At 42.2% G+C, this 15,443-nt stretch overlaps 1 protein-coding gene across 8 annotated transcripts in view; it reads right to left on the minus strand.

The window, feature by feature from the left end:
* Nucleotides 1-15,443, minus strand: part of IFT56 (intraflagellar transport 56) — a 68,500-nt gene that overhangs the window by 19,929 nt on the left and 33,128 nt on the right. For 6 of the 8 annotated variants that reach the window (XM_019480921.2, XM_019480923.2, XM_019480919.2 and 3 more), the window contains 5 exons: nucleotides 13,666-13,719; nucleotides 13,162-13,225; nucleotides 10,752-10,840; nucleotides 4,643-4,726; nucleotides 1,905-1,974 (listed from right to left, as the gene is read on the minus strand). In XM_019480921.2, coding sequence (XP_019336466.1) covers nucleotides 1,905-1,974; nucleotides 4,643-4,726; nucleotides 10,752-10,840; nucleotides 13,162-13,225; nucleotides 13,666-13,719 — 361 coding nt within the window. The remainder of the gene's footprint in view (nucleotides 1-1,904; nucleotides 1,975-4,642; nucleotides 4,727-10,751; nucleotides 10,841-13,161; nucleotides 13,226-13,665; nucleotides 13,720-15,443) is intronic. The other 2 variants (XM_059726241.1, XM_019480924.2) reach the window with 2 other exon arrangements.

The raw sequence follows: 15,443 nt of genomic DNA on the forward strand, positions 1-15,443 counted from the left end.
TATGTTAACTGGAGATACCAATGTAAATCTTCTGAAGTGCATTGAAAAGATACTCAAAAGTAGTTTCTCTGCACAAACTACCTCTATTGATAAGTAAAATGCTCAGTTAAGTTAAAGATTACATAACATTATCATATTTCTGAGCATAATCTACTTGCCAGCCAGAGACAGTGAGAAATCAGGAAGACCTGTCCATATGGTATAATACTGCAGAAGTAAGTGCAGTGCGGGAGGTGATAATGGTCATCAGAATAGGTGTTTATCGGACGTTTTCTGCAGAGCAGGAAGCAAGATATTTGTTTCATTAGCTCTAGTAGTAGCACACACTACAGAGGAGAGACATGTCTTATATGATGACCTGATATCCAGTCACTGAAAACCTAACAAACCACAGTTCTCTGCATGAAAAAAAAATGCATTTATAGTTCTTTAACAACTAGTAAGCTGTGTATATACAGAAAGACAGTACTATGCTGGGAGATGAAACATAATGAGTTTTTACCTTTTTTAGGGTAAGATCTATATAATCAGCAAAAGAGCTAACTGTGTAATGCACCTAAAAAGCTGCACTACCAGCATCTTTGGCCCTTGGCAAATAGTTTAAGGTAGACATGTCTACAACTCAATACTTGTTCATACTCAAAATGAGTATGCTATAATACTTATATGGGGCCTTTCAACCAGAAAGATCCCAAAGCAATTTGCATGCTTGGCAAATAAAGGGATCACTACACCTATCCCTGAAAGCAGCTTTCTCTGTAATGAAATGCAACAGTTGTTTACCAGTGCATTTTAAAGACAGACAGATAATAATTTAGTAACTCAACTTCCACACATGTGAATTTAGTATGAAGAAAACAATTACCAAGACAGCATTTACCTAATATACCCAACAATACTTAACTACTCTTATGCAAGTGCTGTGAGATCTTTTAATGACCAAAGTATCTTAGTTTTAAACTTTTTATCTAAAAGGAAGTATTCTGAGCAGTTACAACATCCCTAGCACCAATGTCAAATAACTTCTTTACTACATAATTAAAAAAGGAAGTACACTACCTCCCAAATCACCATTATAGTCTCCTTCTGAACCCAAGAGATCTTTTATCAGGTTGAAACCTTAATAATTTCCAGGGACAAACTTCAAAAAACAAAACTGACAATAAACAAACATTCTAGTTTTATGGATTGGGAAAGAAATTCTGGAATCCCAAAGCAGTTAGAGAAAGGGGTTAGCTGCGCATGTGTGACGTGATGTGGCAGGCTCCAAGTGACCTATTTTAGAAGGTCACATCATATATGCTGATGATCTATCTTCAGCACAGACTACTTTCTAATGGTTGCTGCTCAGGAAGTTAAGGGTGTTGTTGAAGGAAATGGCTAACTTGAGAAAAATCTCCAGATTTGAGTTGGCCTACAGAAAGGTACCACCAACTGTGTGATTTCCAACTGATTAAAAGCCATGTAAGCAATACTGGCAAGCAACCATCAGACTGAATGCAGTGTAGATATATCCTTGATTGGCAGGATATTGTAAAAACTGAAAAGGAAACATTTGTGCTACTACATTGGGGAAAAAATTAACTACAAACTATTAAGATTGGTAATCTCTGTTCAGATTGTTGTGGACTGACAAGAGAATATCCCTACAGCTCAGGAAGGAGGTACAGTACATTGATAGAATTATGCTGGGGTCAACACTGAAATATAGCCATCTCAAAAATCAGCCAGATGCACTGCTTGTGCAGTAAATTGGTCACACTGTAGCTGATCACAGTCAAGGCACTTTTCTCTTCACTTTTGTGGAGCACTAGATCCACCCACAACATAGAATGAGCAGATTGCCAAGACCGATGCAAAAAGGGGGATCTGTATCTAGCAATTTTGAGAGTAAAGTGACTCACAGCAGCGAGCTAGCCAGCTAAGGTAAACATAATCATTCTTTATCTTCTCATTCTGGATCAACAGGAACACCTGTGGGGGGGAAAAAGTAATTAGGAGTGTGTGTGTATGCGTGCATGTGCACTCCGCAATATAGAGAAACTAGATCTGCCTCACCACAATACACAGCCAAGGTTTACGCCAGACAAAAAGCAGCTTGATAGGAAGAATTGGGAGTATAAAACTGCAATGTACAGGAGTATTTCTGTGTCAGGCAGGTGGAGAACTGAAACAGTACTATGCTTATCATGGGATTTCTGCAGCTTTACAATGCCAAACTATGGGGAGGGTGTGGCTTTGCTTGAACAACTGCCAGTGGGTGTTGATATACAACAAGCAGAGCATAAAGGATGATGGGGATATGGGAAAAACAACTAGGAATGCAACTGTTTAGCAAGTAGTGCAAGCAATGAAATTAGCATCCTTCTAAAATACCAGAAGAGGCCTCACGGTAATGATGATCTCTTCCATTCCCTCTATCACTTACTGTATGAAACAGACCTGAAGTTTCTGGAGCAGCAATAACAGCCCTTAAGCCATCAGTTTTAGAGAGGCTCTGGGTCAAAATACTACCTTTTACAATTTATTATGGAGACAGACTCATTACTGCATTTGACAGTCAGAAGGAGGTAAAGGTGGTCTTGTGTTCTTAAATCTTCTGTGGCTTCACTCAGCAAAAAAGATACAAATACCCATTCTTTACTGGGGATGCTGGCAAAAAATTAAAACCCTTTCTCCATGTATACGGGTTATTCTGCCCATAATTATAAAACACTTACTGGAAAAGAATGTTTTGTCAATCAATCAAATGGTTTTTATTGTTTAAACATTGCTAATGCTCTAATTCAGAATGGAGCATTATTGCTATGAGTAGCATTTCACCCCGCAGATTGGTCCCTTAGGCCCAGAGGGGCCACTCTTTTTGAAAAATTATGTTACAAAGAGGGTTACTTCTGGAGACATTTAATAAATTAATGAACTACTGAAGAGGGTAATCCTTATATGGATGTGTGGCCACAGTCACAGAGCACCAGACACCAAAACAGTACCAATAGGCTTACTTAAATTTATAAGCAGCTCCAAAATTGTCATCTATATAATGAAAATCCAATCAGCACAGTTTGTAAAAATACAGATTAGAGTAGGAGGACTCATTATTCAAGGTTAATTTTATAAGTCTTTGGTGTTTCTGCAACCCAGATGCAGTATATTTAAGAGTGCAATCGTTTAGTTCAACTTCTGGCCTGTGGGCCAAATGCAGCATATAGAGCCATCACATCTGGCCTGCGGGGTTCCCCACAGGTTGGGAAATTTGGCAGCAGGGAGCAGTGGCCATTAATATGTGAACCCAGTCAGAACCAAACTGGGTCTTCTTCCCTCACGCAGGGCTGGGCCATGCCCTCTTCCCTCCATGTGGTTGGGTCACATCTCTTTTCTCCAGTGGGGCTGGTTTGGGCCAGGCCATGCCCCTTCTCCTCAAGCCATGTCCCCTTTTCCCGTGCAAGGCTGGGTCAGGCCCAAGCCATGTCCCCTTCCCCCACAGGGCCAGGATGGGACTGAGCCATGCCCCTTTCACCCCCCGGTAGGCTCACATCCCTACCCCACTCCCCACTGCGGAACTAGGTGAAGGCCCCTTTCCCCTCTGCGGTGCTGGGCTCAGATTGGGCTGCCCCCTGCCCAACTCCGATGGTCGGATGATGTCCGCCATGCCAGCCCCAGGTACTAGATTGGAACCACCATGGAGCCCACAGTCCAACCAGACACTGTCCATCTGGCCCACTGGGAAAAAAGGTTGAGTACCACTGCCAGAGACCATAAGTGGCCTCCTAATATGACTTCAAACCTGTTAGCTTGAATTTTCACAAAAGTTAAGAGGGGTTTTTCAATTGTATTAAACCAACTAAATTGAGCTGACAGGACTGTAACACATACCCTTTTTGCCTATCAGTCTTGGGCAGGTTTTTGGAGAAGCCCTAATTCCAATCACAGAAATAAGAAATTAGCTCTTCCTGTCCTTCACCCAAACCTCTCATCATATTGTCCCAGAAATCTAAGGTGTTCAAATATCAGAAGACTGTTAAAAAAATACTTTTATCAAAACCATCTGACTTAAAAGAACAATCACATGCTGGGTTTCTTGTCCTACCTCCCACTCCAATTTTCTGATCTTTACTGCTTTTGAGAAGTCTCACTTCATTCTTCAGAGCAGTTATTACTCTGTGTGTACTTCAACTTCCAATGCACAAAACATGCTGTGCATAGGAAGAAGCAAAACTCCTCAAGCCTACCTGGATGCTGTGGAAACATTTTTTGTTTTTTTTCTCCTCTCACATATCACAAACCCCTAAGTGAACATTCATTTATCCAATCTCTTTCACTCAACAGACTTTGCTCTGCCTGAACAATAAGGCTGCCTGGAATCCCAGACAGGGTACAGAAACCGTGATCAAGGGGTTAATCTCTGATCAATTAGAAATAGCTGGGAGTGCTCCTGTGATGCACTAACAGCATTATTTCCACAGTGCAAGGTTAGAGCGAGCTACTTCTTCTGAATCCTGTTAATTGAGAGCAAGATATACTTCTCAATTCTTGGAGCTCAGGTTCCACACAACCTGCAGGATCCCAACCAGAGTGAGAGCAATATTTGTATGGAGGAGGGGCATGTAGGAAACATTCCCATTGTTTAAGCCAACAGACATACCTCCTCACCCTCACTGAAATTGCCAGTGGCAGCTTTGGCTTGGGCGTAGTTAAAGTTAAAAGTGTCATCATTGTAGAAGTAGCTCTGGAAAATAAGCCACACACAGGTTAAAAAAGAAAATAAAACAAAGCACAGTTCCACATGGTATACAATATGAAAAATAAAGAATCAAGATCTAAATCAGCCTACACCAGACAAATGGGGTGGAGGTGGGGAAAGAACACTATAAACCTAAGACATTTATAAACACTGGCTAGAGAATTAGAGTGGCTTTCCATCATGAGTTTGTGACTGCAAACATAGCTGAAACATTCCGGAGTATTAACAATAGCAGGTCTGGAGTATGTTCCAACCCAGAAATTGCAGGCTGGCAGCTTTTACTGGGTTGATCTTTCATTCTAGGCATGCTAAGACATGCTATGGTGCCATGGCTTCTTTCCCTATGACCACTCCCATCACACACACACCTTAAAACTTAGACTGGTTAATAGTGAGCAGTTTCTCCCTCCTACCTCAAGTTAGTTAAGTTACCCTTAAAACTAAAATGTGACACTGTGAGTCTCCCTCACAGATGGTTTGCCTGAATTAGTTTAAGTCCCAAATCAGGCAAACTTGGTGAACAATATGCCATTCGTGGTGCACGTATAGCCAACCTTCTTACTTAAAGTTCATTTTCAATACCCTTTCAGTGCTGGACACCAAAGAAGCTCAGAATTATCTTTCTTGTGCTGTGTCTTTCCCAGAGCATATACAAGGCCATGTTCACACTGCAATTTCTATCAGAGCTCGTGACAAGCTATAGGTACATTTGGGTGTGAACAGGGTAAAAAAAACAAAAAACAAAAAAAAAAATCTGTTGCCAACTATAGTCAGCTGTATCACCTAGCTTGACTGCATCTGCATTAGAAATCTGAACTGCTACAACCTGTTTAAATACCCCAGGTTCAATGTCTTAACACTAGTCAGGCTCTTTTATCTACCAGAGACAGTTTTTGCCCTGGATAAAGTCTGTCACTATCCTCTTGGTCTTGTACTGAATTCACCTTAAGCCCTACAGTCTTATCATAACATTACTTGCTGCTCTGAGTGGTGTCCATCTCAGTTAGTTGCTCAGACAGTCATTTGAACAATGGAGCATTCCTTGTGACCAGAGCTCAGCTGGTGCTGGATTAGATCATCTCCCCAGATGGTCCTTGGTGCCAAAAAGCCAGCCTCAGGCCAGCTGGCAGGACACTCATAGCAAGGCGTCCTTTGAGGCGTGCTAGTGCCTAAAGCAGTTTTAATCAATCATTGATGGAAGTGATGTTTGCCAAAAAAACATAATGCAAACTCTACTTGTCCACAACTCTACTTGTAAAGCTGTACAGCTTCCAGACAAGTTGGATACCAGACAATGAAGCACAAAATGCAGACTGGGCAATCCACCCAACTATAATAATACAGCAGTTGCAAAACCGAAGTAGAGCAGTGGTCCATCTACTCAGTGTTCTGTCTTCAACAGTAGCCAATACCAGTTGCTTCAAAGAAAGGCACAAAAAACCCTGAAGCAGGAAGATATGGGATAACACGCCTAACAGGAATGTTTAAATTATCTCTATTATTTAGATGTTGCATCAGGCCATGAAGTATTAGGGTTGTAGTCCTTTTAGAAACGCATTTAAAAATACTTAAAACTGAATATTTTTGCTATTTGTATAAAAGTGCAGTCTCTTTGAATCCTACTAACCTTTTGATCTCAATGAGCATTTTTACACATATATGTGTTGCAGCGCGGGCGCTCTGAAAAGCACCTAGTGCTGCAATGCACGCAGTTGTATAAGTGGTGAAATGCACATCAGCGCTGAGAAAATGGCGGCGATGCACTTTTGAACTAAAACACCTTGGAGGTGCTTTATTTCAAAAGTGCACCGTTGCTATTTTCTGCGCACTGATGCACATTTTGCTATTTATAGAACGCGTGCAGTGCAGTGTAGTTTACCTCAGCTTGCATACGGATTAATCAAGTCTGTTCTGAAGCGGCAGATCTCCTGCTCGTCCCGGGAAAAAAAGTATGTGTATAAATGCCCAATAATATCATGTAGCAATGAGTTCCACCAGGCTGCATCCAATACTGCCGCTATGACTTATACCCCACCCAATTTTGTTAAATCCTGGAAACGAGGCATTGTGGTCCTCGGACTCTACCTCAGGTGACTGGCAAATACTCAGCACTGCTCTAAAGACACTGCATTGCTTTATGGCTGGGATTTAGCACGTGTGAAGTGGGAGGAAGTAGGTGGGTATGCTTGTGGTGGTGCTTCAGACACAGGAACTTGTCTAGACACACCCCAAAATATCACTTACTGCTTTGTTTGAATTTAACAAGGAAAAGGGTTAATCTGGTACCCACCCTTGTTAAATGTTTAGACAATGCCTGTAAAGACATCTGTCATCTGCTGAGATATCAGATTTGTGAGTGGCATCAAACAGAAACCAAGCCCAGAAAGTGCACAGCATGCAAGTGGTTAACTTGGCTGAAGCATATGAAGGTGGCATGGTGCCAACTGGCACCCAGCCTTTGTCAGGAGGCAATGTTCACATGGGCTGTGCTACCAAACTTCTAGAACTGGCTTTCTGCAGCACCATATTTCTCCCGTATACCTTACCAGTCCTCTATTTTGACAGCTACTGTTTGTCAGTTTCATGTCCTGCTGCCTTTATTTTAGTTATCTTGTCTGCATTTTTAATGCATAGTTTGCTACCTCCTCATCTACTTTTTCTTTATAAAATAACTTTGAACTCTGCTATGTTATTGTGGGACAAAATAAATAATGTCAAACCATGGGAACTATCTGCATATATTTCACATGACATGTCAGATCCAAGAAGTTGGGGGGGGGGGGGTGAGTTTGTGCATGAATATACTCCACCATGTAGACGCCACTGTCTTCTACTGGGTACTACATGAAAGTCGCATTCATGTGTTTATTAGTATCTCTTAAATAACTGAGTTATGGGAGTTGCTTTTTGGGTGTAAGATGGAGAAGTGTAAATATGCACACATACACCACTGTTCTGTGATGAATAGGACCTGCTGATTGATTTTGGAAGGGAACTGCTATATTGTTCCTCTAAGTCTAACTCATGGCTGATCAACTTCTAAGAGGATGGGAGCTGTGCCCCACACAGACCACAACAGTGCATTGGCAGATCCTCTCTACCCCACTCCATCATTTGTGCAAGCAGCCCCCTCTACCCTGTTCCACTGCATGTACATCCATGGGAGCCACTCTTTCCACCCACCTCACCAGCTCCCAGCTTCCCCAGCACCTCCATATTCCACTGTGCCACCCAGTGGGGCAGGCACTGGAAGCAGAAACTGGAGGAGGGAGAAGCCCAGAGCCCCTGGAGGCAACAGCACCCCACATGATAGGGAGTGCATCAGCTGAGTGGCAGTTTAAACCCTTGGGGGCCACATGCAACCCATAGGCTGCCAGTTGGATAGCTCTGGTCTAGCTCACCAGGAGCTGAAGAAACACTTCTTGATGTTACACAAAAATATATCATTCCACAGCAGCATTCCCTCAATTTCCCTTCTCCTCCAACAAAATCAAATCAAGTACCAGGCAACTAAAGAAGCTTTCCCTTGCTCTCAGCCCTTCCCCACTGCCCAACAGGATCATTTATCCTCTTATTTGGACTGACAGAGAGAAAATTATCTCCACCAGCTGGTAAAACATAACAAGAGTTAAGGTACTCACACTAATCTTTACTGCTACCTCTGTCTCTCTCATGTCATTATTCCTAAAACTCATATCTACCTCCCTCACTTCCTCTCCACCCAGGATATTTCCAATTTACTACAAAAGAATACAGGCAGTCCTTGACTTACAATGTTCTGAGTTACAACGTTTCACACTTAAAATGTTTATAAATTGACACCCTGTTTCAACTTTATGACATCGGTTTCGACTTACAATGCTTGATCCGTTGTGACACTACGCCAGTGAACAAGTTAGCTGTGTCACTCATCTCCCTGGAGAACATCTGTTCAAACTTGCTTGGACACTTTCTTTAAGAAAGCAGACAAGACTCCAGAAAAACCTGCAGCCAAGACTCCTGAGAAGACTCCAGCCAAGAGCCCTTCAAAAAGTCCACCCAAGAGCCTTTCACAAAGTCCAGCACACCTCAAACAAGTCCTTCCAAATCAGTATGATTTCTATTTACAATATAAATACATTAATGTAGCTATATTACTCATCTATAATTGATCGAGTACAAAATTCTGGGGTAAGTAAATTTTCACCCTATTGGTGAAAATAGGGTATCAGGCCTTGGTTCAGGAACTAATCCCCCATTTATAACATTGTTTCTTATGAGAAAATTGGTTCCAAGTTACAATGTTTCGACTTAAGATGCAGTTTTCAGGAACCAATTGTGTCCTAAGTCTGAGGACTGCCTGTATTGACAAAATACAATATGGGCTCCTGCCCTACCCTTCCCATTACCTCCCCTTCCCCTCCTACAACTTCATTTCCTTTTTGCCATCATGGATGTAGATATTAGCTAGCCTGCTCTCTTCTTCTCACCCTTCTACTTGCCTCAAAGGACTTCAACCTATCCCCCGATCTCCTCTGTGTCCACATCTCCCTCACTATTTTTCTTAACACCTCACTCTTTTCTGGCTCTTTCCTTTCCTAGTATAAGCCATGGACTAGTCTCTCTCATATTTAAAAAAAGAAAAAAAAACCCTGAATCCATTTGCCTCTCCAACTATATCCATCTTCCCTTCACCTCTAAGCTGACTGAGCCTGCTGTCCACAATAGACATGTGGAGTTTGTCTCTTCCAATTCCATTCTAGACCTTCCCCAAGCCAGTTTCCTGCCTTTTGCATTCCACTGTTACATCTATTGCTGGCATCTCTAATGACCTCTCTCTAACCAAAGCTCTGAACCAGTCCTCATCCCCCTTGACTTGTCAGTTGCCTTTGACACCATAAACCACGTATTTCTTCTTGAGATGTTGTCCTCCTCTGGCCTCCATAACAGACCTCTTTTGGTTCTCCTTTCTAATCACTCCTTCAGAGGATTCTAGGCATCCCCCACTTCACCTAGCAGTGCAGGTTCTACACAGCTCTTTGGTCCCCTTCTACTCTTCATTTATACCCTTCTTCATCTACACCCTTCAACACCCTTCTTCAAATGGGTAATCCCATCTGCAAACACATATTCAATTACCATCTGTATAGCGACAAAAATATCCAAAATAAAATACAGTACCTTGTCTTCACAACACCTCCTCGCGGATGTTGCAGCATCATGTCAAACTCAATATGGTGCAACCTGAGTTTCTCTGTCACCCCAGAACCTTCTTTCTAAACCAACATCATGTTGCCTATCATTTAGATCCATAAAATGGGCATCTCAGGACTCTTTCTATGTTCTCATGTCTAAGCTACATTTAAATCTTCCCACAATATGACTTTTCCTATCTGTCCACATGACTAAAAACTTTTATCATCCTGCAACTTGACTACTGCAACATCCTTCTCTCTGGCTTTGAGAAATGCAATAAAGCCATGCTCACATCCATTCTGTATCCTGCTTCAGAGATCATTTTACTAGCCTATTCCATTGGCCATGTCAGTTTGCCTCATTCCCTCTCCTAGCTCCACTTTTTCTATCAAACATGAGCCTCAGTCTTTCCACACCTTACATAATACCATCTCTCATTCACTGTTGTTGGGGGGAGGTCAATCTCCTCCCTTGGATCAGCCACTGATGCTTCACCACACACATCACATTTTCAGACACTTTTTGCTGTCTCCTATGCTGCCCCCACATCTGTTACATACATAAAACATGATGAGTTTCCTTTAAAACCCTCCTCAAAACTCCTTTTTCTTAACAACAGTTTAGTTGCTGATATGTTGAGATCACAATCCATCATGCTGTCTTATTGTTTTCTTATAATCCTGGTCAGGTTGTCTGTATTCTTTTAATGCCTCTTGCCTAATACTTAGATTGTGAACTGCATGTGCGTATATTTTTATACAGCCTAGCACAGTGAAGTCATGGTCTATGATTAAGATTCCTATGGCCTATAGTAATGCAAATAAATAATACTGACCTTGACCGAGTTGAGGTAAATCAGGACATCATCAAACTGCCTAAGCAGAAAGAAGCAGGAAGCCATGCACTGTCTCCCTGGGACAGTATCTGAAACAAGAGGGAATATAGATGTATATAGTTTAGAATTGGGTGGGAGGGGGAAAAAAGAATCAATACTACAGATATATGCTTCCTAAATTATTGAGAAAGTCCAAAGTATAGTATCATCTGTCTTTTTCAGGCAGGGGACTATATTAAAGAATGAGAAAAGCAATTAGATCTTTTTTTACACTTCTGTTCATGCAAAATTACTTCCCTGGTAACAAATGACTTTAAGTAACAGGCTATTTCCCATAGAATATCTTCCATGTTCCAGAGACAATTTTACCATGAATCACCACCAGTTCCTACAAGTGAGAGTAAGTCCTGCATTTGTAGTTTTCAACCCATTAGTCCTAATTTAAGTGCCTTTAAGCCATCTTAAACAGTTACTCTCTCTTGTTTGTGTGCCCATATTAAAAAATTACCACAAGGGGTACACTATCTCACATTTACCATGGGGTAACAGTGGGCACACAAAGGCAGTTACTATGGAGTGGCTAATGTAGTCTAAGTTCAGACTTTACCTTACTTCACAGTAACTTGTTCATTTGCCCATACTGTTTATATTTACATCCTTAAAAACATTCCTAGATGGTGAAGTTCTATACATGTAAATCTTAGTGCTGGTACCATAATAAACTTGAAGCATAGAGAACATTATGCCTACATGCTGCAGCTTTCTACACACAGTGATGCAGTGTAGCATGAAAATTTGATCAGTCCAGTTTGGGTGGGCCATGTTATTCACAAGTGATAAAGCCATGAAGGACTGTAGCAGCCCATCCCAAATGAGTACCAATATTTTATATTATACCAATGCTGCTCAAAAATATGGTCTGCAAGCCTGATCCAATCCATTGAGCTGAGTCATCCAACCCCTGAGGCTCCCATGGGTCCAAAAATTTAGCAGTGTCAATGCCACTGTTAATTGCCACAGCTCTGGGAGCCTGGCAGCAATTAACACACCAGCTCTCTCCTGCTGCTATATTTGTGGACTCATGGAGAGCCCCACAGGCCAGATGACATTATTCCTGTATGCCAAATAGGGCTGGCATGCTAAACCAGTGTGCAGCCCTGGACCCAGCATGCAGGGTTTGACCTGGTGCATAGTCCCAGACCCAGCACATGGGGCCAGTCTGCAGCCCTGGACCCAATGCATGGGGTTGGTTTGTATGCTGGAGCTGACCCCTAGAGCAGCTGCACCCATTCATCTGACTTGCATGCTGGCAAGATTGAGCACCACTACCACCTAGTCTGAAAATGTGTGTTGCCAAAAAGCACCCCACTACCGCTGCCCCAAAAGCCATGCGATGTTATGTGCCTGCTGCTGCCAGGCGGGCAGGGGACAGACACACACACACACACGCAGAGGCAGATACACACACCACACATGCAGAGGCAGACACACACACACAGACAGCCCCCTAGCAGGTAAGTGTGTGTGGGGGGAAGGGGCAGGCCAGACCAGATTGGAAATGGCAGGGGGGAAGTGTGTCTCTGTGCCCGCCCCCAGGAGCAGGGCCAGGGAGAGGGAGAGAAAGAGGGCAGTGGCGCCCCACTGTGGGCTGCACACATGCCACATGGCTGGCTGGGCCAGGAGGGGGGGGGGCCTTGCACGCAGTGGCTGCTGCCATCATCACCACTCACCGCCCTGTGCCATCGCCCCTGCCACACCCACGCTGCTTTCCTACAGCCCACTGCACACGTGGCTCCGCAAGCTGCTGATGGGCAGCGCACAATTGGTCAGGCATGAGGCCCATCAGCAGCCTGCGGAGCCATATGTGCAACCGGCCATAGGAAAACGTGGGCACGGCAGCTGCACAGGGTGGTGGGTGGTGGTGACAGCGGCAGCTGCTATGACAAAACATATATGGTACTGTCTCTGCTTCAAGGAACATATAACCTAAACTAGACAAAAATATGGTATATGAATATAACAACACAGACCTGGCATCTGCAAAAAGATCAGTGCCCAGCAGGAGCATCATCTTGTTTATGGGATTATTTTTAAGAGAGGGTCCCATTTTACATGGATAAAGATGATTTTTATTAAAAACTAACTCTGCTAACTAGAAAAATGTAGATATTATATTACATATAAAAGACATGTTCACGTGACTTGCACAGCACATTCCCAGGGTCCTGTTGCAGTAGACATATTGTGTGGAAGAATTCCATATTTTATTACCAATACAACTACAGCAAGACAACGTCTACTACCAGACGTGTTGAGTCAGCAGCTGCACAGGCACCATTAAACAAAATGCACACTGTTGTATCAAAAGAAGAGAGATTATATAATGAAGAAAGCAAACTTCAAAACATACCACATTCACTGGCTGATCCTCCCACAAGCTGGAAGAACTGCTGAGCAATTTTCAGATGATCCCTCTTGGAGAAAAACAAATGACATAAGATCCAGAGTATAGAGCAGGGCCATAAGACAAAGTGAACATTTGGTTTGGGGAGGTGAGTAGGTGAAGTGAAACACAGTGAATGCACATACTAAGGACAGATGTGAATAGAACAAAACAAACAACGTTTATTTACTGCATGGGCCCAGGTACACAAAACCACTGCAAAAAAAAGGAAACCTTTTATAATCAGGAGAGAGAAGCCTGAATTCAGTCTGGAGGATTCTAAGGGCTAGTAAAATCTTGCAATTCATTCATTCTGGACTGAACATTGTGGGGTGAGAGAAGGTGGTATCTGGATAGCATGAAATCTAAATATAAAATTATCACCTCTTTCCCCATCACCTGCATCCCAAATCCCTTATTTCTTTTTCTCCTCCCACTTCAGTGATGGAACACCTGAGGAGTTTTACTTACTGAGCCCACTTCTTGTCCCAGGGCTGCATTCACTACCCCCTTGAGAATATATTCCTGGAAGAAAAAAAAAAGGATTGGAAAAGACAAGTTAAAGAATTCAGAAGATACAAAAACATTATGAGTCAACTACTTAAAATGAGTGTTATCTTGTCCATGCCAACTCTATCCAAGATTCCATTATGTTAAATGTCAGATCCTAGTGATGGGTACTTCAAGCAATACATGCAACAAATAATGGCTGAAAAATGTCAATCGTACATGTGAGCTGACCACTTTTACAAAATAAGCTGGGGTTCTGCTCCAGTACCAAGTGTAGAAATAGCCACATTACACAACCCACCATCACATAGCACAACTATGCTGCTCTCAGTAGCCTCAGCAGAGAAGTCCAAATATGGAAAATTGCATGGAGACCAAACCCACTTTTGGCCCTGTAGGTGGTTCCTCCAGCAAAGAGACTACCTCAAGATCTGAAAGCTGGCACTGCCTCTACCCTGTGAATAAAGTGAAACAATCTCTGTGGCTATCAAGTAGACTGGTGCTTTTTAACCAATATCAACTTTACGAAAAAATACTGAGCAAATTTCATCCTAATAAAAAAATGCCCAACAGTCCTCAAGACTGAAATCCACTACTCTTAAAGGAGTTTATGGCAAGGGCAGTCTCTACCCACACACTTCTTCCTCAGTCCTCTCCTGGAGTGAATGGGAAAGTTTCTGATGCCTCTTCAGTAATTGAACCCATCTGTTAAGTTTGCCAACAAGGGGACAATTAAAGTCCATTGTGATTACGGTTTTTATGAGATGTCCATTAGCACAGCAGGGGGCATGTTACCAATAATAAATAATGGCAGCTGAACTGAAAACCTCAATGTATTTCACACAAGCAACAGAACAGCTATTAAATCACTGGAACTCGCATAACTGGCCAAAATGCATGCATTTACAACATAAATAATATTATCAGTTATCCAGACAGGACCGGTGTGTACATGCACAAGGAAAACTTTCACCTTCTTAATCTGAGTAGCTTCAGTCATCCTTTAAAGAAAACCTACCTGAGAAGCATTGCTCTCTCAACCTCAGAGTGGGACTCAGCAATGCTCAGTCTAGAATCATTCTTAGAATCTGTAATTGCGCAGTATTAATATGGGTATTTTAGACAACTGATGCAGAAATATTTCCCTTCTGCCAGCAGGAACCAACATTTGATTCTGGCCCTAGCTATCAGATTTTTAAAATTCACATAACAACAACAAATATTATGCTGGGAATCTGACTCGTTTCATTTTATACCACTAGACCAGGGGTGTCAAAAATATGACCTACAGAGCCCCATCACGTGGCCCCAGTGCTGCCCCTAGGCCTGAGTTGACCCATATGCCACCAGATAATAATTATAAAAGAGATATTAGTAGTACTGCTGCTTTAGATTTTACTTAGATTTCTCTAGTATTCATTATAATTTCCTTTTCTTAAACAGCTTGTAAAGTGGGATTCATGGTACAAAAATGTGTCTGACCTTACAGGCAGAAATAAACAATACCAATAAACATTTTAAACAGAGGTCTAAAATATTTTTCCTGTAACATTATTTAGTATATGCACAACACAGAATGGTGGTAGCATGGGAAAAGAGATGTACTGATACTTTTGTATAGTTGTCTACAAAACACTCACAGCTTTGCTACTTTCAACTTATGTTCATAACATTTGCAGCACACTCACTACCAGTTAACAGACACAATACATATGAACACAACTAACTAAGCCTTATGG

Source organism: Alligator mississippiensis, chromosome 4, assembly GCF_030867095.1.
Source record: "Alligator mississippiensis isolate rAllMis1 chromosome 4, rAllMis1, whole genome shotgun sequence".
In the NCBI taxonomy this organism is placed as follows: domain Eukaryota; kingdom Metazoa; phylum Chordata; order Crocodylia; family Alligatoridae; genus Alligator; species Alligator mississippiensis.